Source organism: Dipodomys ordii, unplaced genomic scaffold (genome assembly GCF_000151885.1).
Source record: "Dipodomys ordii isolate 6190 unplaced genomic scaffold, Dord_2.0 Scaffold19, whole genome shotgun sequence".
NCBI lineage: Eukaryota > Metazoa > Chordata > Mammalia > Rodentia > Heteromyidae > Dipodomys > Dipodomys ordii.
The window spans coordinates 377,363-401,287 of record NW_012267235.1 but is presented as its reverse complement, the minus strand read 5'-3'; the positions used below and the strand labels follow the sequence as shown (position 1 = coordinate 401,287).

The window sequence follows — 23,925 nt, the reverse complement described above, 5'->3', positions numbered from 1 at the left end:
GGGCGCTGTCCCTCAGCTCTTCAGCTCAAGGCTAGTGCTCTACCACTGTGAGCCATAGCGCCACTTCTGGCTTTTTCTGTTTATATGGTGCTGAGGAATCGAACCCAGGGCCTCCTGCATGCAAGGCAAGCACTCTACCACTGAGCTACCTTCCCAGCCCTGCCTTAAGCTATTGTGTAAAGAGTATCAGCACTATTGGGTGCCGGTAGCTCATGGCTATAATGATAGCTATTCAGGAGCTGAGATCTGAGGATCACAGTTCAAAGCCAGCCCATGTAGAAAAGTCCCATGATACTCCAATTAACCACTCAAAAACCAGAAGTAGTACTGTGACTCAAGTGGTAGAACTCTAGCCTTGAGCACAAGGCTCAGTGACAGTGCCCAGGACCTGGGTTCAAGCCCCACAACTGACCTTAAAAAAAAAAAAAAAAAGAGTATCAAACACCAAGAGGGTACCTACCTATATTTAAGATTCCCTAGGGCATAAAGACCATAAACTTAAAGCTATTTCCAATCATATAACAAACTAGAAATCCAAAATGGATATTTTCTATCATCATGATATAACATAATTATTATATAAAGATGGTAGTTTTAATAAATCACTTGTATTTTTACTTTAGGACTACATAAAATTAAACATCCTGGGGCTGGGAAGGTGGCTCAGTGGTAGAGTGCTTGCCTTGCATGCATGAGGCCCTGGGTTCGATTCTTCAGCACCACATAAGCAGAAAAAGCCGGAAGTGGCACTGTGACTAAAGTGGTAGAGGGCTAACCTTGAGCTGAAGAGCTGAGGGACAGTGCCCAGGCCCAGAGTTCAGGCCCACAACCGACAAAAAAAAAAAAAAAATTCAATATCCTTCAGTTGACATGGGCTTCCATTCCTTGGGTATTGACATTGTAGGCCCCTTTAATGAGGAATTTAGCATGTGTGTGTGTGTGTGTTGTGTGTTGGTCTTGCAGCTTGACTTCAGGGCCAGGATGCTTGCGTGAACTTTTTTGCTTAAGGCTAGTATTCTACCATTTGAGCAACAGCTCCTCTTTGGGCTTTTTGGTAGTTAATTGGAGAAGTCAAGTGTTTCATGGACTTTCCTGCCCGGGCTGGCTTTGAACTGCAATCCTCAGATCTCAGCCTCCCACTGAGTAGCCAGGATTACAGGTATGAGCCATCAGTGGCTGGCTTTTTAGCTTTGGTGTTTTGAGAACAAAATTCTGAGTGTAGATACAACTGTCTCCTGTCATTGTGCATAGGTTTCGGATCCATTAGACCACCTCTACTTATATATAATTCTTCCTTACTGCTTATGTGTGGTAATTTGAACAAGGCAACTGCTACTAATTGTCCAAAAATGTGTGCTGAATATGGGTTAAAGAAAGACAAAAGATTCTGCCTTCAGCTGGGTGCTGGTGGCTCATGCCTGTAAGCTTAGCTACTCAGGAGGCTGAGATCTGAGGATCATGGCTCAAAGCCAGCCTGGGCAGGAATGTCCATGAGACTCTAAGCTCCAATTGAGTACCACAAAACCGAATTGGCACTGGCTCAAGTGGTAGAGCACTAGCCTTGAGCTGAAAGAGCTGAGGGACAGTGCACAGGCCGAGTTCAAGCCCCATGACCGACAAAAAACAAAATAAAGAAGTATAGACAAAGACAATTAAGTAAAAAAAAAAAAAGGAATATTCATAGGATACTACAGATACTAAGTATACATAAAATATTAAATTTCTCTGACAAAAATGAAAGGATGTAGGTATAATCCTGATGACATGAAAGAATATATCAAATTGAAGCAGCAGTCACAAAAGGTAATTTTCTAGTTTCTTTGGTGAGCAAAATGTTTTAATCTTCCATAATGTAGATTCAATTTACTTACATATTATTTCTAAAATATTTTAGGAGTACTTGGATTATGATCTATTTGTATGACCTCAGAATCTTTGCAACGTTCCTAAAACCACACAAGGGGAAGTGACACTGTGGCTCCAGTGGTAGAGTATTGGCCTTAAGCTGAAGAGCTGAGGGACAGTGCTCAGGCCCAGAGTTCAAGCCTCACAACTGACAAAAAACAAAACAAAACAAAACAAAACCTCCACACACAAAGACTCAATGTATATACAAGCAGTACTGTAGTTCCATAAAAACCATTGGAGTGTGTAGTCCTCAACTATGGATCTTGGAAGACCAAAGCGGGCTTTAACACTGAACTTGTTTGGATTGCACAACAGTCAAGAAAAGTCCGTAAATGCCAAGCCAGTTTGTTTCATTTGATGGAAGCTGCTGAAAAGGTCTTCCGTTTGGAAGCAGTTACCAGTTTTTCTGGTACAATAGCTACAGCTGTGGGCTTTGAGTGTGAATGGACATACGCAAGACATGAAATATCAGGGACAGGCACCATCTGCAACTGACTGTCTCACCAGGCTGAGACTGAAATGTAGGAGTCACAAGGGACAGAATTTGCTCAGGGATGTACATTTGCAAATCCCCCCTTGGCTGACAAAAATCTTAAAAAACAAGAATAGCACAATTGGAAGATTATGTCCTTTGTAGCTAGTATCTTTAGTACTTCCTGCCCTCACCATCCAAAGGCTAATGAACAGAACAGATGAAAATGGCTTTGTTTTAGAAGAGACATTCCAAGAAAAAAAAAACATAAGAGATAGCTTCTTTTCCCTAAGTAAAATTTATCTTCTATTCAATCATGTTTATGAAGTTTAAAGGTGGCGAAGAGATTTTTTTAAAAGGTGGGAAAGAGATAAAAAACTATCTAGTTTGGGGGCTGGGAAGGTGGCTCAGTGGTAGAGCGCTTGCCTTGCATGCCTGAGGCCCTGGGTTCAATTCCTCAGCACCACATAAGCAAAAAGAAAAAAAGCTGGAAGTGGCGCTGTGGCTCAAGTGGTATAGTGCTAGCCTTGAGCTGAAGAGCTGAGGGACAGTGCCCAGGCCCAGAGTTCAGGCCCCACAACCGGACCCAAAAAACAAAACAAAACAATGTACTTTGAAAGAGTCAAACCTCCCCCACCCCCCAACCCGTTCCGCCCCAAGGCTGGTGTTCTACCACTGAACCCTATTCTCCACTTCTGGCATTTTGTTGGTGAATTGGAGATAAGACTCTCACAGAAGCTGGGTGCCAGCAGCTCACACCTGTAATCCTAGCTACTCAGGAGGCAGAGATCTGAGGATCATGGTTCAAAGCCAGCCTGGGCAGGAATGTACTTGAGACTCTTACCTCCAGTAAATCACTAGAAAACTGGAAGTGGTGTTGTGACTTAAAGGGTAGAACGCTCACCTTGAGCGGAAGAGAGTGAAGGGACAGCGCCCAAGCCCGGAGTTCAAGCCCCATGACCGACCAAAAAAAAAAGTCTCACAGACTTTCCTGCCCTGGATGGCTTCACATTGAGATTCTCAGATCTCAGCCTCCTGAGTAGTTAGCATTACAGGAATGAGACATAAGCACCCAGCAGGACTAGTTATTTATACACAAATTCTCCTCCAAGGTTCTTTTATAGTGAGGAAGTGAGGCAGGGAAGGGGAGAAGGGAAAGGGAAGGTGAAGGGGAAAAAAAAGGGGAAGGGGAAAGGGAAAATGGGGAAGGGGAAGGAAATGAGGGAAGGGAAGGGAGGGAAGAAGAAAGGCAGGGAGGAAGAAAGGGAGAGAAAGAAGGGAAAGAGGAAGGGAGGGAGGGAAAGAGGAGGGGAGGTGGGGAGAGGAGGGGGGCAGAGGATAATTTTTAAGAAAGTACAATCAGTTCTTCAGGAAGACTTAACATCACATTTATTTCCTATGGCAGAAATCCTTACATAATTAGAGGGAAAACGATTTTTGGTATATGTGTGTGCCAATCCTGGGACTGAACTCAGGATCTGAGTGTTGTCCTTGAGCTTTTGCACTCCTCAAGGCTGGCACTCTACTACTTGATATACATCTCACCTCAAATTCCAGCTTTTTCTGATTAACTGGAGAAAACAATCTAATGGACTTTCCTGCCCAGGCTGGCTTCACACTGCAATCCTCAGAACTCAGCCTCCTGAGGAGCTAGGATTATAGGCATACGAAGGGAAAATAGAAACTGCAACAAAATCTTTGTAGCTGAAAATAAATTAGCAATAACACCAAAGAATTCTCAAAGGTTTAGGACTGGTAGCACCTTTGGAAATATATAGAATAGAGACAAGGGGCCCTTAAAAGAAAACTGCCACCACCCCTTCAAAATAAGAGAAAAAAGGAGGATGTCATGAAGAGTCCTAGATCTCTACCTCCATTCCGTACTAGTAAGAACTACTTGAATCCCCCCCTCCCCAGCCTCTGTGTAAAATTAAAAATTAATCTGCCAGGAGCCCTGGTACGCCCGTACCCCATCCACCTGCCAAGTTCCCAAAGCCACTACCCCTCCCTTCTGCTGGGTCTACTCCCTCCCCATCTTCCCCAGTCCTCCATCTCCTAGCTCTCCCATCCAAGGGCTAGTCCCATCCAAGGGCCTAGCCCGAGGGCATCTGGGCTAGAGGGGGCGAATGCCCTTGCTCTTTCTCAGAGACAACTCAGTCCTCAGTCCCTGCTCTAGTCCTGGAGGTTCCCAGCTCTGTGCCTCCCTCCCGAGGGTCTCGGCAGCTTATCTGGGCCTTGGCTGGAGGCTATCTCCCCCAGGGCAGGGGCCAGGCCTCCCTACCCCTGCCCTAGCTTGCCAGGCTTGGTGGGGGCTTTTGTGGTCCAGGCTTGTCCATCCAAGGGCAGAAAGAAGTGGATGCCAGACAAAGTTGAGGGGTAGTGGATTAAGTGAACTTCTGCATACTAAATGCTAAGACTTCCCAGCTTTCTCTCCCAATTTAGATCCCAGAAGGCTGGCAGAAAGCCTTTACATTCCAGACAGGAGACACAAATATAATTTTTAAAAGAACCAAGCCAGCCCAAGTAAAAAGACATGGAAAATATTTACATAAGTGTTCTAGCTGCTGTTAGTGAAGGGCAGGTGGAAAGCCTGTCCTGGGCCTGAGGGTTCAGGGGGCCAATACTCTGACCCTCCTCTGGTCTTCCCTTCCACAGGGTTAAATAGCATTGCCCCGCCAGATCACACTGAATTCTCTAGCCATTTATCCCCAAAGTTACTTCTGGGTTCTTCTGAGACTCTTCTACAGGTCACTTTTCCTAAGAGTCAGTAAACATCCTTCTAGGCCCAAAGATGGCTTATACATGAAGGGTGGGGATGAAGGGAAGCTGGTTTTCAGTTGTACCACTGAAATGAACAGAAGGGAGAAATTCAGCAAATGGAATCCTAGAACCCAACACATTATCTGAAATAAAAAATTGTGCTCATGGACTTACCAGAAAGTTGTTCTTTTCTGGTGCTGAGAATTGGACAAAGGGCCTTGCATTTGCAAGTTCCCTTCAACGAGCTACATTCCCTACCTAGCTGTCTATAGTCAGTTTATCTGAAGACAGATCAGTAGGAACTACCCAATGTGAAGAACAGAAAAATGAAACAACAAAATAATCCCCCAAAAAATAGTTCCAGAGATCTGATGGATGATTTTAAGTTGTTCTAATATGTATGTGATTATACTTCCAGAAGGTGAGAAGAGATGAGAGTAAGAAAAAGAATGACAAAACTTTTCCAAATTTGGGAAAAACTATCAACTTACAGGAACCAGAAACTTTGTGAGATACAACATAGGTAAAAAGGAAATCCTTATAGTAAAATAAATAAAACTACTAAAAGTCAAAAGAAATATGCTGCAGGTATCATCAAATAAGCACTATCCAACAGAACTTTCTGCAGTGATGTAAATGTTCTACCTCTACAGCTTACCAACTACTAGCCACAGGTATATTTTACATATGGCTAATGAACAGGATAAGTAAAATATTTGATTTAATTTTAATTCATTTAAATGTATAAAGCCACATGAAGTTAGTAATTATATTTCACAGTATAGCTAAAGAATTGAGGATGTAGCTTAATAATATATGCATCAGTATCATAACAGGTGAACTTTACTGATTAAACAGTAGCAAATAAAATAACACATATTAAAATAATTAGAAATTTGAATGTTAAATGACTAATTGACATTAAGGAGTTCTTAGAAAATTTTTTTTTAAGATACGAGTTTTGTGTGCTTTGAGAATATACACTGATGTATGTACAGACCAAGTCACATAAGTGGCCGGGATTTACTTCAAAATAACATAGAGCAAGCTTTGGAAAGGAGTATAGATTGTATAAATTTACATTAAGAATAGAACAGACACAGTAAAGGATGAAGAATCAGAATGACTTAAATAAGTAGCAAATAATTTCTAGCCTGAAATTTTATACAACACCAAACAAACATGAAGATAGAATAAAGGAGACATTTAAAAAGTGAAAGCTTGAAAACTGTCCTATCTCAAAAACTTTCCCTACTTCCCTATTTGAAAGAAGTTTACTGGAAGATACGTTTCATTAAAATAGAGGAGTGAAGCCAGGCCTGAAGCTTAAGCCTATAATCCTAGCTACTTACAAGGTAGAGATTGGAGGATTGTGGTTTGAGACTAGTCCAGGCAAAAAGAAATTGGAGACTCCATCTCAACTCAATGGCTGGGATGTTCGCATGTGCCTGTAATCGTCAGCAACATGGGGAAGCACAAGTAGGAGGACTGCAGCCCAGCGTGGGTATAAAGTGAGACCCTATCTCAAAAATAACCAAGACAAAAAGGAGCTGGAGGTATGGCTCAAGTGATAGAGTGCTTGCCCAGCAAACTCAAGACTCTGACTTCAATTCCTAGTATCACCAATGAAGGCAGGGAGGGAAAGATGGGAGAGAGGGAGGGAAGGAGGGTTGTAAGTGTACCTAGAGAAGAAAAATACAATTAAATAAATGAGAAACCTAACATGGGTGAGATGAAGGGAATGAACTCTCAGTATGGTGATGAAGGGAGATCTCAGAATGACAGCTATGTTACAGGTATTTAAGAAAATCATACTGGTATAGTTTAACATAGTCAACAAAGAAAAACTGACAGACTGTTTTAAGGATCTGAAAATGATAGAACTGGGTCTGAATTACATTAAGAATTCAGACAAAATCAGATAGGTATTAATTCCAATTATCATAAAAAGTTTTAGGGGAAAAAAATCGTATCTCAGCTTTGAAGAGTACATGTTATTACTAAGCACTGATTTAAACAAAGTCCAAGGTGGCTATATTGGAAAAATGGAAAGTAGGGAGTGCAAACAATGGCAGTGAGAAGGAGAGTGAAGAATTCCTAAAACCCAGAAGTACCAATGAACACATGTTATTTACAGATAGATGGGTAAATACTGAAAGAACCAACTAAAAGGCAAAAGAGGCTCTGTGGAAAGAAAAACTGGGCCCGTGAGTCCAGAGTTTTTCTTAATTATAGAACTAGTTGACTCTTTAAACTGCAGCTGTTATAACCTTGGTAAATATTAACTTAGAAGAATGAGGCCCTCAATGTTCTCATGAGTCAACAGCTCAGTGAACAGGGAAGCTGAGCAGCTGTGCAGATTCTACAGCATCTATGCAAAGACCATGAGCATCACCCTGGGATACACACACATTATGCTATAATTCCATTGTCTCTTTGTAAATAGTGACTAGATGAAGCAGTCACTTGCCAGGTTTTTGTTTATTTAAATAGAGGGAATCAATTTCCTTAAGAATATAATTATATGATATAAATAAACTCAAAAGTGGTTCACAATGGGCACAAGCTTAATTTTGTGTAAGACAAGCTAGATTCTTTGAGTTCTTATATGTGTGTATGAGGGGGTTTCTGGGGAGCTTCATGAATGCCAAGTTAGCATTCTACCCTGAATCAAACCCCTAACCTACAGTTGGTATAGCAGAAAAATTCTTCTAAGTTAAAAATCTCTATTGGGGAAAAAAAATCTCTTTTGGGTATTTAATTTCTATCTCTAAGGTATAATCTATTTACATCTTAAGAAGGAATGGTATATAGTTAATCCTTAAGTAGTATTTCAGATGATAAGCCATTAAGTAGTTTAATGAGCATGTTACTGTTTAGTTTAAAAAATATGAGGGCTGGGAAGGTGGCTCAGTGGTAGAGAGCGTTTGCCTTGCATGCATGAGGCCCTGGGTTCGATTCTTCAGCACCACATAAGCAGAAAAAGCCGGAAGTGGCACTGTGACTAAAGTGGTAGAGGGCTAACCTTGAGCTGAAGAGCTGAGGGACAGTGCCCAGGCCCAGAGTTCAGGCCCACAACCGACAAAAAAAAAAAAAAAATTCAATATCCTTCAGTTGACATGGGCTTCCATTCCTTGGGTATTGACATTGTAGGCCCCTTTAATGAGGAATTTAGCATGTGTGTGTGTGTGTGTTGTGTGTTGGTCTTGCAGCTTGACTTCAGGGCCAGGATGCTTGCGTGAACTTTTTTGCTTAAGGCTAGTATTCTACCATTTGAGCAACAGCTCCTCTTTGGGCTTTTTGGTAGTTAATTGGAGAAGTCAAGTGTTTCATGGACTTTCCTGCCCGGGCTGGCTTTGAACTGCAATCCTCAGATCTCAGCCTCCCACTGAGTAGCCAGGATTACAGGTATGAGCCATCAGTGGCTGGCTTTTTAGCTTTGGTGTTTTGAGAACAAAATTCTGAGTGTAGATACAACTGTCTCCTGTCATTGTGCATAGGTTTCGGATCCATTAGACCACCTCTACTTATATATAATTCTTCCTTACTGCTTATGTGTGGTAATTTGAACAAGGCAACTGCTACTAATTGTCCAAAAATGTGTGCTGAATATGGGTTAAAGAAAGACAAAAGATTCTGCCTTCAGCTGGGTGCTGGTGGCTCATGCCTGTAAGCTTAGCTACTCAGGAGGCTGAGATCTGAGGATCATGGCTCAAAGCCAGCCTGGGCAGGAATGTCCATGAGACTCTAAGCTCCAATTGAGTACCACAAAACCGAATTGGCACTGGCTCAAGTGGTAGAGCACTAGCCTTGAGCTGAAAGAGCTGAGGGACAGTGCACAGGCCGAGTTCAAGCCCCATGACCGACAAAAAACAAAATAAAGAAGTATAGACAAAGACAATTAAGTAAAAAAAAAAAAAGGAATATTCATAGGATACTACAGATACTAAGTATACATAAAATATTAAATTTCTCTGACAAAAATGAAAGGATGTAGGTATAATCCTGATGACATGAAAGAATATATCAAATTGAAGCAGCAGTCACAAAAGGTAATTTTCTAGTTTCTTTGGTGAGCAAAATGTTTTAATCTTCCATAATGTAGATTCAATTTACTTACATATTATTTCTAAAATATTTTAGGAGTACTTGGATTATGATCTATTTGTATGACCTCAGAATCTTTGCAACGTTCCTAAAACCACACAAGGGGAAGTGACACTGTGGCTCCAGTGGTAGAGTATTGGCCTTAAGCTGAAGAGCTGAGGGACAGTGCTCAGGCCCAGAGTTCAAGCCTCACAACTGACAAAAAACAAAACAAAACAAAACAAAACCTCCACACACAAAGACTCAATGTATATACAAGCAGTACTGTAGTTCCATAAAAACCATTGGAGTGTGTAGTCCTCAACTATGGATCTTGGAAGACCAAAGCGGGCTTTAACACTGAACTTGTTTGGATTGCACAACAGTCAAGAAAAGTCCGTAAATGCCAAGCCAGTTTGTTTCATTTGATGGAAGCTGCTGAAAAGGTCTTCCGTTTGGAAGCAGTTACCAGTTTTTCTGGTACAATAGCTACAGCTGTGGGCTTTGAGTGTGAATGGACATACGCAAGACATGAAATATCAGGGACAGGCACCATCTGCAACTGACTGTCTCACCAGGCTGAGACTGAAATGTAGGAGTCACAAGGGACAGAATTTGCTCAGGGATGTACATTTGCAAATCCCCCCTTGGCTGACAAAAATCTTAAAAAACAAGAATAGCACAATTGGAAGATTATGTCCTTTGTAGCTAGTATCTTTAGTACTTCCTGCCCTCACCATCCAAAGGCTAATGAACAGAACAGATGAAAATGGCTTTGTTTTAGAAGAGACATTCCAAGAAAAAAAAAACATAAGAGATAGCTTCTTTTCCCTAAGTAAAATTTATCTTCTATTCAATCATGTTTATGAAGTTTAAAGGTGGCGAAGAGATTTTTTTAAAAGGTGGGAAAGAGATAAAAAACTATCTAGTTTGGGGGCTGGGAAGGTGGCTCAGTGGTAGAGCGCTTGCCTTGCATGCCTGAGGCCCTGGGTTCAATTCCTCAGCACCACATAAGCAAAAAGAAAAAAGCCAGAAGTGGTGCTGTGGCTCAAGTGGTAGAGCGCTAGCCTTGAGCTGAAGAGCTGAGGGACGGCGCCCAGGCCCAGAGTTCAGGCCCCACGACCGGACCCCCCCCAAAAAAATAAATAAAAAATATGATCCATTATAGTTTTTATAGCTGTGCTTGCTTTATTTGTTCTAAACACTGATTTGAAATTAGTTAAAACAGTGAAAATCCACATGGCATTTAAAGTTGCTCTTTCTCAGTTCCCAAATATTTTTTCTTTCCTGGCTTTATGATCTCAGAGTACTAAAAAAGTGCTAACTTTCCAACTTTAACTCTAGAATCTAAACATGTAAATATATTTAAATACTAAATTAATCTTGACCTAGCTTTAGCTGGATTTATCTACATGATCTAATTTGTTGGAATTAAGAGATTTTCTTAGTTTTTGGTTTTTTTTTCCTTCCAGTACCAGGAATTGAATTCAGAGCCTGTGTGTGTGAACATGTCTCAAGCATTGGAATTAAGTTTTGCTGCTTTTTTTTTTAATGATTATTGTGAAAATACCATACAGAGGGGTTACAATTACATGGGCAAGATAATGAGTACATTTCTTATCAAGCATTGTTCCCGGGGCTGGGAAGGTGGCTCAGTGGTAGAGCGCTTGCCTTGCATGCATGAGGCCCTGGGTTCGAATCCTCAGCACCACATAAGCAGGGGAAAAAAAGCCGGAAGTGGTGCTGTGGCTCAAGTGGTAGAGCGCTAGCCTTGAGCTGAAGAGCTGTGGGACAGTGCCCAGGCCCAGAGTTCAGGCCCACGACCGGACTCACCCCCCCCCAAAAAAAGGAAAAAAAAGCATTGTTGCCTCCTCCTTTGTTTCCCCTTCCCATCTTCTCCCTCCACCCTGCCCCAAGTTTTGCTTCTTCTTGATCATAGGGGTACGACTGCAAAATAGAAGCTGAAATTTAACATAACTTACTCATCTTAAGCTAGCCATTAGTTTCAATTTCTACCAGCAGATGCTAATTATTAGAGTTTTCTAAGGGGGAATTTTCCCCCCAAGTTTTGCTTATATTCTCAATTGGGAAATACCTATTAATTAGAAAGCCATAATTATGGCTGAAAGAAGAAACTTTTTTTTGCAAATTTTTTATTGTGATTAAGTGATTACATAATTTTGCAATATTGTGGGATAGTGATGCTTAGTTAAAGTCATAAACACATTCTAACCTTCATGGGCAAATTGTCTATCATGGTCTATAAAGTTTATGAGTTCTATGGGCTTTGACTATACAGTTATTTTGAAAGAAGAAACTTAAAGGGATTTTTTTTTTTGGTGCTGGTCCTGAGGCTTGAACTCATGATCTGAGTGCTGTCCCTGAACCGCTTTGTGATCAAAGCTACTGTTCTACAATTTAAGCCTGTCTTAGGCCTGTAATCCTAGCTACTCAGGAGGTTGAGATCTGAGGATCACACTTCAAAGCCAGCCCAGACAGAAAAGTCTGTGACACTCTTACCTCCAATTAATCACAGAAAAGAGTCCAAAGTGACGCTGTGGTTCAAGTGGTAGAGCATAACCCTTGAGCAAAAGGAGTCCTGCAACAGTGCTCAGGCCCAGAGTTCAAGCCCCAGGACCAGAGTGAGGGGCGGGTGAGGGGTAGCACCAGGTGCCTGGCTTTTCTTTTTACTTTCTTTTTAAGATCTAAGAATTTGCTCTGCTTTCTGTGACCCAAATTCTCTTTTCTGCTTCTGAAGAAAGTATTCTTGCATGCATGCTGACTGTCCTCAAATATTAGCCTTGAGGCTTTGTGGGCCAATGGGAGGTACAATTGCAAGAAAAGAGATTAGATGAAGATTTGGGTTAGTTACTTTAGGACCATGAGCTGGAAAAAGCACTTTAACACATTACTTTCACCATAGTAACAGCCAAATCTATCTGCATAGTAATTCTTGTTTTATTTTATTCTGAGCCAAGATATATTGTGACTCATTTGTCTACTCTCTAATCTGTTACTCCTTCTGCAAAAAAAAAAAAAAAAGCAAGCAACAACTGTGATAACAAGGTAGTAACCTGGCGAACATGTGGGTACACTGGAATTGAAATACTAAGGGCAGTTTAACCTTACCTCTAAAGCTCATTTACTGTCTTCTCACAATCAGTAACTAGTGTCTACATTGCTCTTTGTGAAAGGTCAAGAGATGGGGGTCTTACCTAACTTGACAGGAAAGTAGAAGACCAATATTTTTCACTCATCATCGTAAACATTTTTCAGTCTCATTCACACAGTTCTATCATCTCAGTTCCTAGGAGAGACGCCAATCCTTTTCCCTGGGGACTTTGTTTACACCACAATTTTTCCTTTCCTGTTCTTTTTGTTAATTGTGAACTTACTTTCAGTAGGGATTTTCTTCTCAGTTGGGAGTCCTAATGGCTCTAAACCTTGGAACTACAGCTGAAGAGCTGTTCTCTATTTGCTTTTGCCAAGTACTCTAGGTTTCATTCATCCTGGGCCAATTTTACCTTAATTTACTGATGTGGAGAATATTAGAGTAATGTATAACTAGTATAAACTTGTACTATATATTGGTGTATGGCATGAGTGGGCCTTAGACTTCTCACAAGAGTCCACCAAGAACTCTGCAGAGAGGGAAACTTTTTTTTTTTTTAAACCAGCCCTGGGGCCTAAACTTTGGGTCTGGGTGCCATCCTGAGCTCAAGACTAGAATTCTATTACTTGAGCAACAGTCCCACTTCTGGCTTTTTGTGGTTAACTGAAGATAAGAGTCTCACAAACTTTTCTGCCCAGGCTAGCTTCCAATGGCAATCCTCACATTTCAGCCTCCTGAGTAGCTAGGATTACAGGCATGAGGTACAGGTATCTGGCTTCTGAGAGGGAAATTTTATCACTCCTTTCTTGGATGTCAGGGATATTTTTCTAATTCCTTATCTCAAATTGCTCTAATGAAGTTTACTTTGTTTTTGTGAACATTCAAGACACAAATCTCAGCGGGGCTCAATAGCACATGGCTGTCATCTCAGCTATTCAGGAGGTTTGAGACAGGAGGACTCAAGTTGGGAGGTTAGCCTGGGCTACAGAGCAAGATGCCATGTTAAGAAACTTACAACCTGTAGGACTTAAAGCTGTGCAAAATATCCCATCAAAGCTGCTACAACTTTAGCTTAGGAGGCTACTACTCTACATTCATGTTGCTTGAACCCAGAAGGTTTACAGAGAAACTTTCCAACCTAAGCATATTAATTGTCAAGGCTGTGAGGCTCTAGTAATCAGTTAAAGTCCTTAGCTCCTTAAGATGCTACAATTATCTCAGCTATGTGCTAACAGAGACATTTAAATCCAAATAACTCAGCTACTTGCAGTCCAACATGCAAAGATAAATATATAAATTTCCTCTGAAATCTGTTGTTATATAAATTACATTCAAATTTTGCTATAGAAGCCCTTACAGGAAAAAATTTGCAAATAAGTTTAAAAGTTTCTAAATGGGGCTGGGAAGGTGGCTCAGTGGTAGAGTGCTTGCCTTGCATGCATGAGGCCCTGGGTTTGATTCCTCAGTACCACAGAAGCAGAAAAAGCCAGAAGTGGCACTATGGCTCAAGTGGTAGAGCACTAGCCTTGAGCTGAAGAGCTGAGGGACAGCGCCCAGGCCCAGAGTTCGGGCCCCATTACAAAAAAAAAAGTTTCTAAATGTTAGAGATTAAAAGAATGAGTAATTCTTTATGGCTTCTGTTTTACTTATGAAAAGAAAATAAACTCTTCTCCACAAATGATTTCAAACTCTATTCAGAGAAAACTCTAACTTAAGAAAGAGAGGACTAAGGAGGAAAGGTCTGTCCTGTTGCGAGAGTGGGCCCTCAGTGTGCTGAGGTTGAGGTGGGAAAATAGCCTAATGACAGGTTCTTCTGGGACTCTGCTCAAAAGATTACATTTTCATTAAAAAAAAAAAAAAAAAGACCATCCCCTATCCTGCTTTTGGATTCTTGTCTTGCCACCTGACCTTTCCCTGTTACATGACATCTGCAACAACGAGGCTATAAACCAAAGGACAGAACCAAGGACGAACAAATGTTGGCATCGTGCTCTTAAACCTACCAAGCTAAGTCAGCCTCTTTTCTTTATGTGGCATTCAGCAACAATATACGTACTACAACAGAGGGGCTGTTTTACATATAAGTAAAAATCAGCAAAACGTTAACCAGTACTATTCAAGTGAAGTAAAACTCTGACCTGCAGATTATTCAGAGGTTCCATCTTCATGACTGGGCCCAAGGTGTTGAGAGGCAGGGAGACATCAATGCTCTGGTTTGGCATCAGTGGGGTATGGATGGCCAGAGGAGTGCTTGGAATGACACCAAAGCTTAGGGAGGAGATGGAAGAAATCACAGCATTAGTCAAGAGGCTGGACTGAGCGACAGTTCTAGGTTTCAATGACTTTTTACCCTAATTGAAAGAAACTTTTTATTGATAGTGCTGGGAAAAGAAACAATTTCTTTAAATTACTTTTTATTTAAAATTTTTATTTTTATTATCTTTAAATAGTTGTATTGTACAAAGGGCTTTCAGTTCAACATGACTACTTTAATTAAGTAGAAGGACTAGCAGTATTACTCTGTGATAAGCTGAAGATTTGTATTTACAAATGAATGGATCTACCAGGCGCTGGTGGCTCACACCTTTAATCCTAGCTACTTAGGAGGCTGAGATTAGGGGGTTCATGGTTCAAAGCCAGCCCAGGCAGGAAAGTATGTGAGACTTTTATCTCCAATTAACTACTCAGAGAAAGCTGGAAGTAGAGCTCTGGCTCAAAGTTGTAGCAGAAAAGAGCTCAGGGACAGTACCCAGGCCCTGAGTTCAAGCCCCAGGACCAGCACAAAAACAAACAAACCCAATAAACAACAACAAAACCCACAAATGAATGGATCTCTTAGGTAGCCAGTTCCCCTCCCTCTTCCAACCATAAAATTTAATAAAAGCAATTAGTGCTACAGCAACTACAAAAATATCAGTATTTTCTCCTCTTTATTAAGGCAGAGAATTCATTGCTAAGAACCTGTATGTGGGGCTGGGGAGGTGGCTCAGTGGTAGAGCGCTTGCCTTGAATGCATGAGGCCCTGGGTTCGATTCCTCAGCACCACATAAGCAGAAAAAGCCAGAAGTGGCACTGTGGCTCAAGTGGTAGAGCGCAGAAGAGCTGAGGGGCAGGCGTGCCCAGGCCCAGAGTTCAAGCCCCACAACTGACAAAAAAAAAGAACCTGTATGTGGCTATGTAGTTAGTATAAATGGTGTTTGTTTTCTCATATTTCTAGTACCAATCGAAATACATTAATTTTTCTACCAAAATATGAACTTTATTTTTTTTCAAAATATGAACTTTAGATGCTTGGTTCACTACTCAAGTACCTAGAAATTGTCTGGCATACAGATCTCAACAACAATGTGGTAAATGATAAATAGGTTCCAAATAAAAGCATTAAAATATTGTATTACCAGATTTTTTTTGTTGTTGTTGTTGTTGGTCGTGGGGCTTAAACTCTGGGCCTGGGTGCTGTCCCTGAGCTCTTCAGCTCAAGGTGAGTGCTCTGCCATTTGAGCCATGGAACCACTTCTGGTTTGCTGACAGTTTATTGGAGATAAGAGTCTCATAGCCTTTCCTGCCCAGGCTGGCTTTGAACTGTAATCCTCAGATCTCACCTCCTGAATAGCTAGGATTATAGGCATGAGCCACTGGTGCCCAGCTTACCAGATTTTTTTTAAAAAAGAAAACAATTAAGTTCGAGTTTCTTCCTTCCATATAGATGTTTCTCTAAAATATTCTCTAGGGTCTCTAAGAACTGAAGCTGACAACCAAGTAGACTTGCAAGAGCCAAAGCCCACTCTACATTCAGAATTTGCCATTATGTGACTTAATTTCTTGTGCCAATACTGGGGCTTAAACTCAGGACCTGGGTACTGTCCCTGAGCTTTTTCACTCAAAGCTTGTACTCTACCACTAGAGCCATAGCTCCATTTCTAGCTTTTTGCTGGTTAAGTGGAGATAAGAGTCTCACAATTTTCCTCCCCTGGCTTCAAATTATGATTCTCAGACCTCAGCCTTCTGAGCAGCTCGAACTACAGGCATGCGCCACCAGCACCCGGCTTAATATATGACTTTTTACCCAGTATTAAGAGGATTTTCTCACTGGACACAAGGTACAATGCTGACATCTATCAAACTCTCTATTTCTTACCTATTCTTGTTGAACTGGATTGCAAAGTCTGTCATATGTTGCAGAGCTTTATTGGTGAAGTTCATTTCCATATAGATGTGCCCTTGACGGTGAGTGAATGTTCCTGAAATCTCCAAGCCCTTAGCCTTCACTGCAGGTAGCCAGACCTAAAACAGTATATAAAGCCCGAGAGAACCAGGCACAATTTATCTTGATGCTATTTAATTTATAACATGCAAAGGTGAAATTAACATTTCTCTTCTTTAGGCAATTATGATGATTTTTATACTATAAATAACAAGTCATTGTGAAAGGTCCTGGATTAGATAAAGAATTATTTTCTGAATTTTGAGATCATTCTCAACTATTTAAGAATACCAAGCCAAAACCAAAACCCAGCCTTTTTTTTCTACCTTAATTTGGGCATTGTATTAAAAAACCAAATCTATAAATAAGTAAAAGAGAATTCCAATGATTATGTGCTTTTCTGTTACATTTGATAAGAGTTTAAAGAGAAGAAACAAAATCTACTAGTGGAAACAGTATGCCTATAATCTGGAAATTAACTGAAGATATGAGTCTCATGGACTTTCCTACCTGGGCTGCCTTTTTTGTTGTTGTTGTTGGCTGTGGGGCTTGAACTCTGCACCTGCGTGCTGTCCCTGTGCTCTTCAGCTCAAGCTGAGCACTCAACCACTTGAGCCATAGTGCCACTTCTGCTTTTCTGGTGGTTAACTGGAGATAAGAGTCTCACAGATATACCTATCCAAGCTAGTTTTGTACCATGATCCTCAGATCTCAGCCTCCTGAGTAGCTAGGATTATAGGTGGGAGCCACCGGCAATTCTTCTTTCTTTTCTTTTTTCTTCCTTCCTTCCTTTTTTTTGTCAGTCCTGGGTCTTGAACTCAGGGCCTGGGTGCTGTCTCTAAGCTTCTTTTTCTTTAGCTCAAGGCTAGCACTCTACAACTTTAGCCACAGCGCCACTTCTGGCTTTTTCTGTTTATGGGGTACTGAGGAATCAAACCCAGGGCTTCATCCTGGGCTGGCTTTGATCCTCAGATGTCAACCCCTTGAGTAATTGGGGATAAAGGCATGAGGTGCCAGTGCCCAGCTGGATAAAATTTTAATTTAAAAAAGATGGAAGGCAAGGACTTTCAATGAAAGCTATCAATCAATAAGGCAGTAAAGAAGGTTATTCTGAGTAAAATATAAATGTATGTATATCTGAACTACAATTTAAAAAAAGATTGTGGATATCTGGCAGAGTAGATCTTATGACAAAGCTACTAAAATGTATCAAAACACTACAGCAGCCAAGTGCCAGTGGCTCACACCTGTAATCCTAGCTACTCAGGAGACTGACATCTGAAGATTGGGGTTCAAAGCCAGCTGAGACAGGAAAGTCTGTGAGACTCTTATCCCCAATAAACTACTCAAAAAGACAGAAGTGGAGCTGTGGCTCAAGTGGTAAAGCACTAGCCTTAAGCAAAAAAGTCAGGGACAGCACCTGGGCCTTGAGCTCAAGCCCTAGGACCAGCAAAACAAAACAAAACAAAAACCAAACTCCATTAAGGTTCAGTTTTGAGTTACATTTTCGGTTGTTCTATTCAATGGATGTGTACACACACACACGCACGCACGCACGCACGCACGCACGACTAGGCTCCCAGGATGGAAAACTGGTTTACCTCTCTACAGCAAGGATTCCCCACATGGTATCAGATGCAGAAGCAGAGAAATTAGTAAGCAATCAGGCATGTTGAGATTATGCAAAGCCTACCCTAGTCTGGCTACAACTTTTCCAAAGAGCTCATATGAACTTCATTTATCAGTAGTTTCTTGCCTTCAGTTTCAATCTGAGTGACATCAAGCAAAGTCAAGAATTGGAAGACCATAATGACACAAACCAATCAGCAGTCTAAGGAGCAAGGAGGTACACTAAAAACCTATGAAGACCAAATCTGGAGGAATGGCACTCTAGAATCCACCTAGAATTAATCTAGAATCCATATGTAATACCAATGAGGAAAGTGAAACAGGTAGTAACAAGTAAAAATGTTACTTCTCACACTGTAACCAAACAATTCACACCTGTAATCACAGTTACTCAGGATGTAGAAATCAGGTCATGGTTCAAGGCAAACCCTAGCAAAAGGTTACCAAGACCCAAACTCAATAAATAAGCAGGGCATGATGGTAATATGTACCTGTGATCTTAGCTCCTGGGAGAGGAACTGGCTTGGGGCAAAAATCTTGAAAAGACACAAAAGCAAAAAAATGGGGGAGAGAGGGAAAAGTATAGCTCAAGTGTTAGAGTCCTTGCCTAGCAAATGGAAGGCTGGTTAAAAATCTTAGTATCATTAAAAACCAAAACAAGGGGGGCTGGGAAGGTGGCTCAGTGGTAGAGCGCATGCCTTGTATGCCAGAGGCCCTGGGTTCTATTCCTCAGCACCACATAAGCAAAAAGAAAAAAGCCGGAAGTGGCGCAGTGGCTCAAGTGGTAGAGCGCTAGCCTTGAGCTGAAGAGCTGAGGGACAGCGCCTAGGCCCAGAGTTCAGGCCCCACAACCGGACCCAAAAAAAAAAAATCTTAATATCATTAAAAACCAAAACAAGGTTGTTATTCTCTACAGTTTTTTTTTTCTCCTGCTGATGCACTGTATGTCAGGCTTTTACTAAATTCACTTCAAAAACTGTACAAAATATTTCTAAACATGAGATCAAAACTCAAATACTTAATATTTCTAGTTTTAAGTCTAATTATAGAAATGTTTAATAAGGATGTTAACAGTATTCTCTGCTTAGTCTGAAGCCACTTTTCATCTTTCTCATATATCTCCCAGAACAAAGGCTAAACTTTACGTTTATTACTACTGGATGTAATATAAATATTAGCAGAAACTTGGGTTTTTCTCACTGAGTAAGTGGTGTTATGCAAATTCTTTACTTACAGCCTTAGGAGCCACATATCCTCCAGGTGCCATGCCTATCCCCGTGGAGAGTTCAAAGAGGTCATTGAGACCACTGCTGACCACAGCAGGAGTAGGTGAAGGAGCAAAGGTTGCAGGCACTGATGATGGGATAAAGGACTGTCCCACCTGCAGGGAAAAAAAAGGGAAGAGAGATCAGGAAGAACAGATTAATAGTCCTTAAAATGTTGCTATTTTAACAGCATTTATACATCAATTGGAAAACACCACAGTTCCAACACTCAGTGTAAAAAGCCAAATTAGTAGGTATTTTTTCATCACCAATAAAAGACAGACACTTCAGAAACTTTATCAAGACAAAGTACTCAGAAGGATATAGGAACACAGTGATCCAAGACTGCATCTGTTTCCAATTTTAGCTTCCATGATTCTGTGCAAAAGGCCTATAGGTATCTTAATGAAAGAAGAGTTTGTTTTTCTACAGAAAGAGGGAGGAGCGTCCTATATAATCAGAAGTTCCATTTCCACTTGGGTTCAGCCATTTTTTACTCCCACTTTAGGCATAAATATCTAGCAGGAAGCTCTCCTGGGGGAGATGATATTCATACTCCCAAACCAACTCATTTATGAGGAGAGTCTCACTCTGAGTCAAGCTGACTCTCTTAAAACTTTCTAGATGACACCAGGAAATAAAAGCATTCTCTAGTCCAGAGGGGATGTTCCATTTCCTTCAGCTCTTTAATATCAGAAACACAAAGATCTCTACTGGCACCAAGCATACCAATCCCTAAAGATGTCCCTATATCACATGTGCTGCATGGCCCCCAAGATTCCAAGTAATCCTATTCTACTTTAGACTCCTAAAGAGGTTTTGGCATGCAGTGCTAGAGAGCAGCAGTGGCCAGTATGAGTATGTGTGCAAAGGAAAGGCATCAAATGGGGCAGCGCTTCTCATGGTGAAAAAAACGGATGGCACTTACTGCCGGACTTCCTCCAATGCCCCCGCCAAGGTCACTGCCAAGCTGAAAGAGAGAAAGGAGAGAGAGGAGAGAGAGGTAGAGTTCATTTAGCTAAGTACTAGATGCCCATATAGAATCTGTAAATTTGCTCTACCAAGTTGCTGGAAATATATGCCACTCACTATCTCCTAAAGCCTAAGGAAATTCTGGATTGCTACAAATATGTCCTAGGAGAACCAAGTGTTGGAGTGATGGGCTATGGGTGTTTGTAAAAGCTTAGAAAGATGGAGCTGAGATACCTCAGGGATGTTTCAGATCCAATCTTTCTATCAAGATATGCAGGCACTAACCAAACAAGATTTAGAGTCTGCATACTCCAAAAAGTTCTATTCCCAGGCAGTAATGTACTGATATGTTTTTTCTTTAAAAAGAAATGTAAAAGGGAAAGGGAGTGGGCAAGCAAAGAAAAAGTAAACACACTTTGATTTACAAAGCTAGCTGTATCACTGAGGTGGTGAACACCAAACTAGTATTGACCTTCAAAAACTATAGGTAAAACAAATTATTTTTAGAGCTTAAGCATTGCTAAGAAAGCAAATAGCTGATACAGAAAGATAGCTCCCATTAGAGGGAAGTAGGGAGGCATCTCTCGTAATCAATACTACTAAGTACAAATGCTATGATTTATTTATTTGGAGAACATTCAAAAGGATGCTAAGCATTAGAGAGTTAGAATAACTAAGCTAGATGACAGGAAAATAAGTCCACATAGTCTTAGTGTCCACATAGTCTTTCATAACAAAAGTATTAATTAAAGAAGAACTGAAGCTAAAAAGAACTGGCATACAAGAAGTGCAAAACACATATATGCAACTAATGACAATGTTTACAAAGTAGAACCTTTCTTTTCCCCAGCAGTTCCACATTTCTTCCTCTCTAGTTCTCAATGTACATCTATACAGCACCTTTTTGAATCATCAAATGCCTTGTCTGCTCTAAAAACAGACTGAAAGTCTAGATACTGTCCTTTGTAGTCTCATTATGCTACAGTTACATTTTAAAAAAGAGATGGTATTGTGTCCTTAGGATTTGGGAATGAGGATTTATTATCTTCCCTATGAACTGAAACTAGTATACAAAAAAGCACTGGAAAAAGTGTAATTATCAAACTGCACTAAAAAAAATAATGTGAAAAGAAACCCAGCAGGTGCCTAGTAACAGCATGCAGAGTCTCTGCCTTACACTACAGGGTACTCAAATCACAGAGCCGACTGCTTCCTGAAATCTGCGTCCTGAAGATTACTTAGTGGCTGGTCATAGGATAGAAATCATACATTTGGACAAATAGAAAAAGTCATATCTATCAAGAATTTGAATAACTGGAAGAGCATGAAAGCAAACAAAAGATATTACATATCTGCTTTCTTCCTGCTTCTATAATAGTGCATGTTTACAGCATGACATTGCAAAAGCATAAAATTCTTTTTTTTTCTAAAGTTATACAACATTACTGCACAAAAGGCATGCAAAGATGCAAAGTAATAAAGGGACTACACAGATAAGAAGTAGGCTTTGCAAATTGGCAGGAGAAATGAGAATGTACACCCACACATAATAAACTCAAGTAAAAAGAGAATTCGGAGGGGAAAACCCTCCTTTTGGCTAAAGGATATGAACTGAAGTTTCAAAGGACACTGTAATGTCGGATTATAATGGGAGTAATTTTAGAAAAGCAAAAATAGGTGTGAGGCATTTCTTTTACTATTTCTTTCCTTTTTAGGAGCCTTGAATTCAGGGCCTCCAACCCGACTTTTTGCTGGTTATTTTTAGAAATGGAGTCTCTCAAGACTTTTCTGTCCTGGCTGGCTTTGAAATGTGATCCTCAGGTCTCAGCCTCCTAAATAACTAGAATCACAGGCACGAGCCTATTGTGTCCAGTTACATTTCTTAAATACCATGCACAAGAACTGAAGAAGCAGGAGTAAAATCACAATCAGTTAAAATAAATAGAATAACTAAGAATGAAGCCCACAGAAGATGTGTGGGTTTATTTATTTAAAAAATAAATACAAAGTAAGTTTGCAAAGTCAATAAAATTTTGGGAGGTCTTTAGTTTGTATTTTCCCCCTTCTAAAAGCCTGGAGGCAGGCTAGAGGAATAGATCAAGTGTTAGAGCACCTGTAGAGCAAGCAAATGAATCAAGACAGAGGCCCTGAGTTCAAACCCCAATACTGCTGGGTGAGAGGGAGGGTGGGAAAGGAGACAGGGAGAGAAGGAAAGAGGGAGAGGGGGGAGAGAGAAGGAAACAGGAAAGGAGGGGGGAGGAAAAAAGACATGAAGGGGAAGAGAGGGAGGAAGGAAGGAAAGAAGAGGGAAGGGAAAAGGGAGGAAAGGAGAAAAGTAGGAAAGAAGAGGGACGAGAGACAGAGACAAAGGGAAGGAAAGAAGAAAAAGGCCTGGAGGACTGAGGTTCAAAGCCAGAACAGGCAGAAAAGTTCATGAGACTCCAATGCCAAAATAATCAGCAAAAAGCAGGCTACAGGCATGGCTCCAAGCCATTTTCAAGAAGGCTGAGTGAGGGGCTGGGAAGGTAGCTCAGAGGTAGAGCGCTTGCCTTGCATGCAAGAGGCCTGGGTTCCATTCCCCAGCACCACATAAGCAAAAAGAAAAAAAGCCGGAAGTGGCGTTGTAGCTCAAGTGGTAGAGCGTTAGCCTTGAGCTGAAGAGCTCAGGGACAGTGCCCAGGCCCAGAGTTCAGGCTCCAGGACCGGAACCGCCCCCCCCCCCCAAAAAAAGAAAAAAAAAGCTGAGTGAATAGAGTTCAGGTCCTAGTACCAGCACTAAACAAAAACCTGGAGGTTTCTTAGACTATGATTTCAATTTTCAATAGTACTAGTAATAATGTTCCAGTAATTATTATTTCAACCTTAAACAACAGAATCAATCACCTGTGTGTGTGTGTGGGGGGGTGCTTTTAAAAACTTCAATTGCCTGAGTCTTACTCCCAGAGATAGTGATTTATTGTTCTATAGTATAGTCTGGGCATCAGAATTTTGAAAAGATCCTCGAGTTCATTCTAATGTCCAGCCAACCTTAGAGAACTAATTACTACTTGGAGTCAGACAAAATTCATCTGTTGAGGAATGACTTTGAACAGAATTTAAGCAGAAAAAAAAATGCTTTCTAAGTAAGAAAGCCAAACAAAAAAATCATGAAAAGGCCTCCCTAAAACATCTCGTTTGTCCTATACTCTTTTTTTTTTTTTTGGTCCGGTCGTGGGGCCTGAACTCTGGGCCTGGGTGCTGTCCCTGAGCTCTTCAGCTCAAGGCTAGTGCTCTAGCCACTTGAGCCACAGCGCCACTTCCGGCTTTTTTCTTTTTGCTTGAGCATGCAAGGCAAGCGCTCTACCACTGAGCCACCTTCCCTATACTCTTATGTGGTTTGATGACTTTTTTTTCTTGTAGGTCATGGGGCTTGAACTTTGGGCCTGGGCGCTGTCCCTCAGATCTTCAGCTCAAGGCTAGCGCTCTTGAGCCACAGCACTACTTCCAGTTTTCTGAGATAAGAGTCTCATAGCCTTTC

At 41.0% G+C, this 23,925-nt stretch overlaps 1 protein-coding gene across 2 annotated transcripts in view; it reads right to left on the bottom strand.

The window, feature by feature from the left end:
- The window catches only part of Ap2b1 (adaptor-related protein complex 2, beta 1 subunit), a 118,257-nt gene that overhangs the window by 39,721 nt on the left and 54,611 nt on the right, over positions 1-23,925 (bottom strand). Inside the window, exons 15-18 of one of the 2 annotated variants that reach the window (XM_013013332.1) lie at positions 20,365-20,406; positions 19,406-19,552; positions 16,477-16,622; positions 14,477-14,606 (exon numbers count right to left, since the gene is read on the bottom strand). In XM_013013332.1, coding sequence (XP_012868786.1) covers positions 14,477-14,606; positions 16,477-16,622; positions 19,406-19,552; positions 20,365-20,406 — 465 coding nt within the window. The remainder of the gene's footprint in view (positions 1-14,476; positions 14,607-16,476; positions 16,623-19,405; positions 19,553-20,364; positions 20,407-23,925) is intronic. The other variant, XM_013013333.1, reaches the window with a different exon arrangement.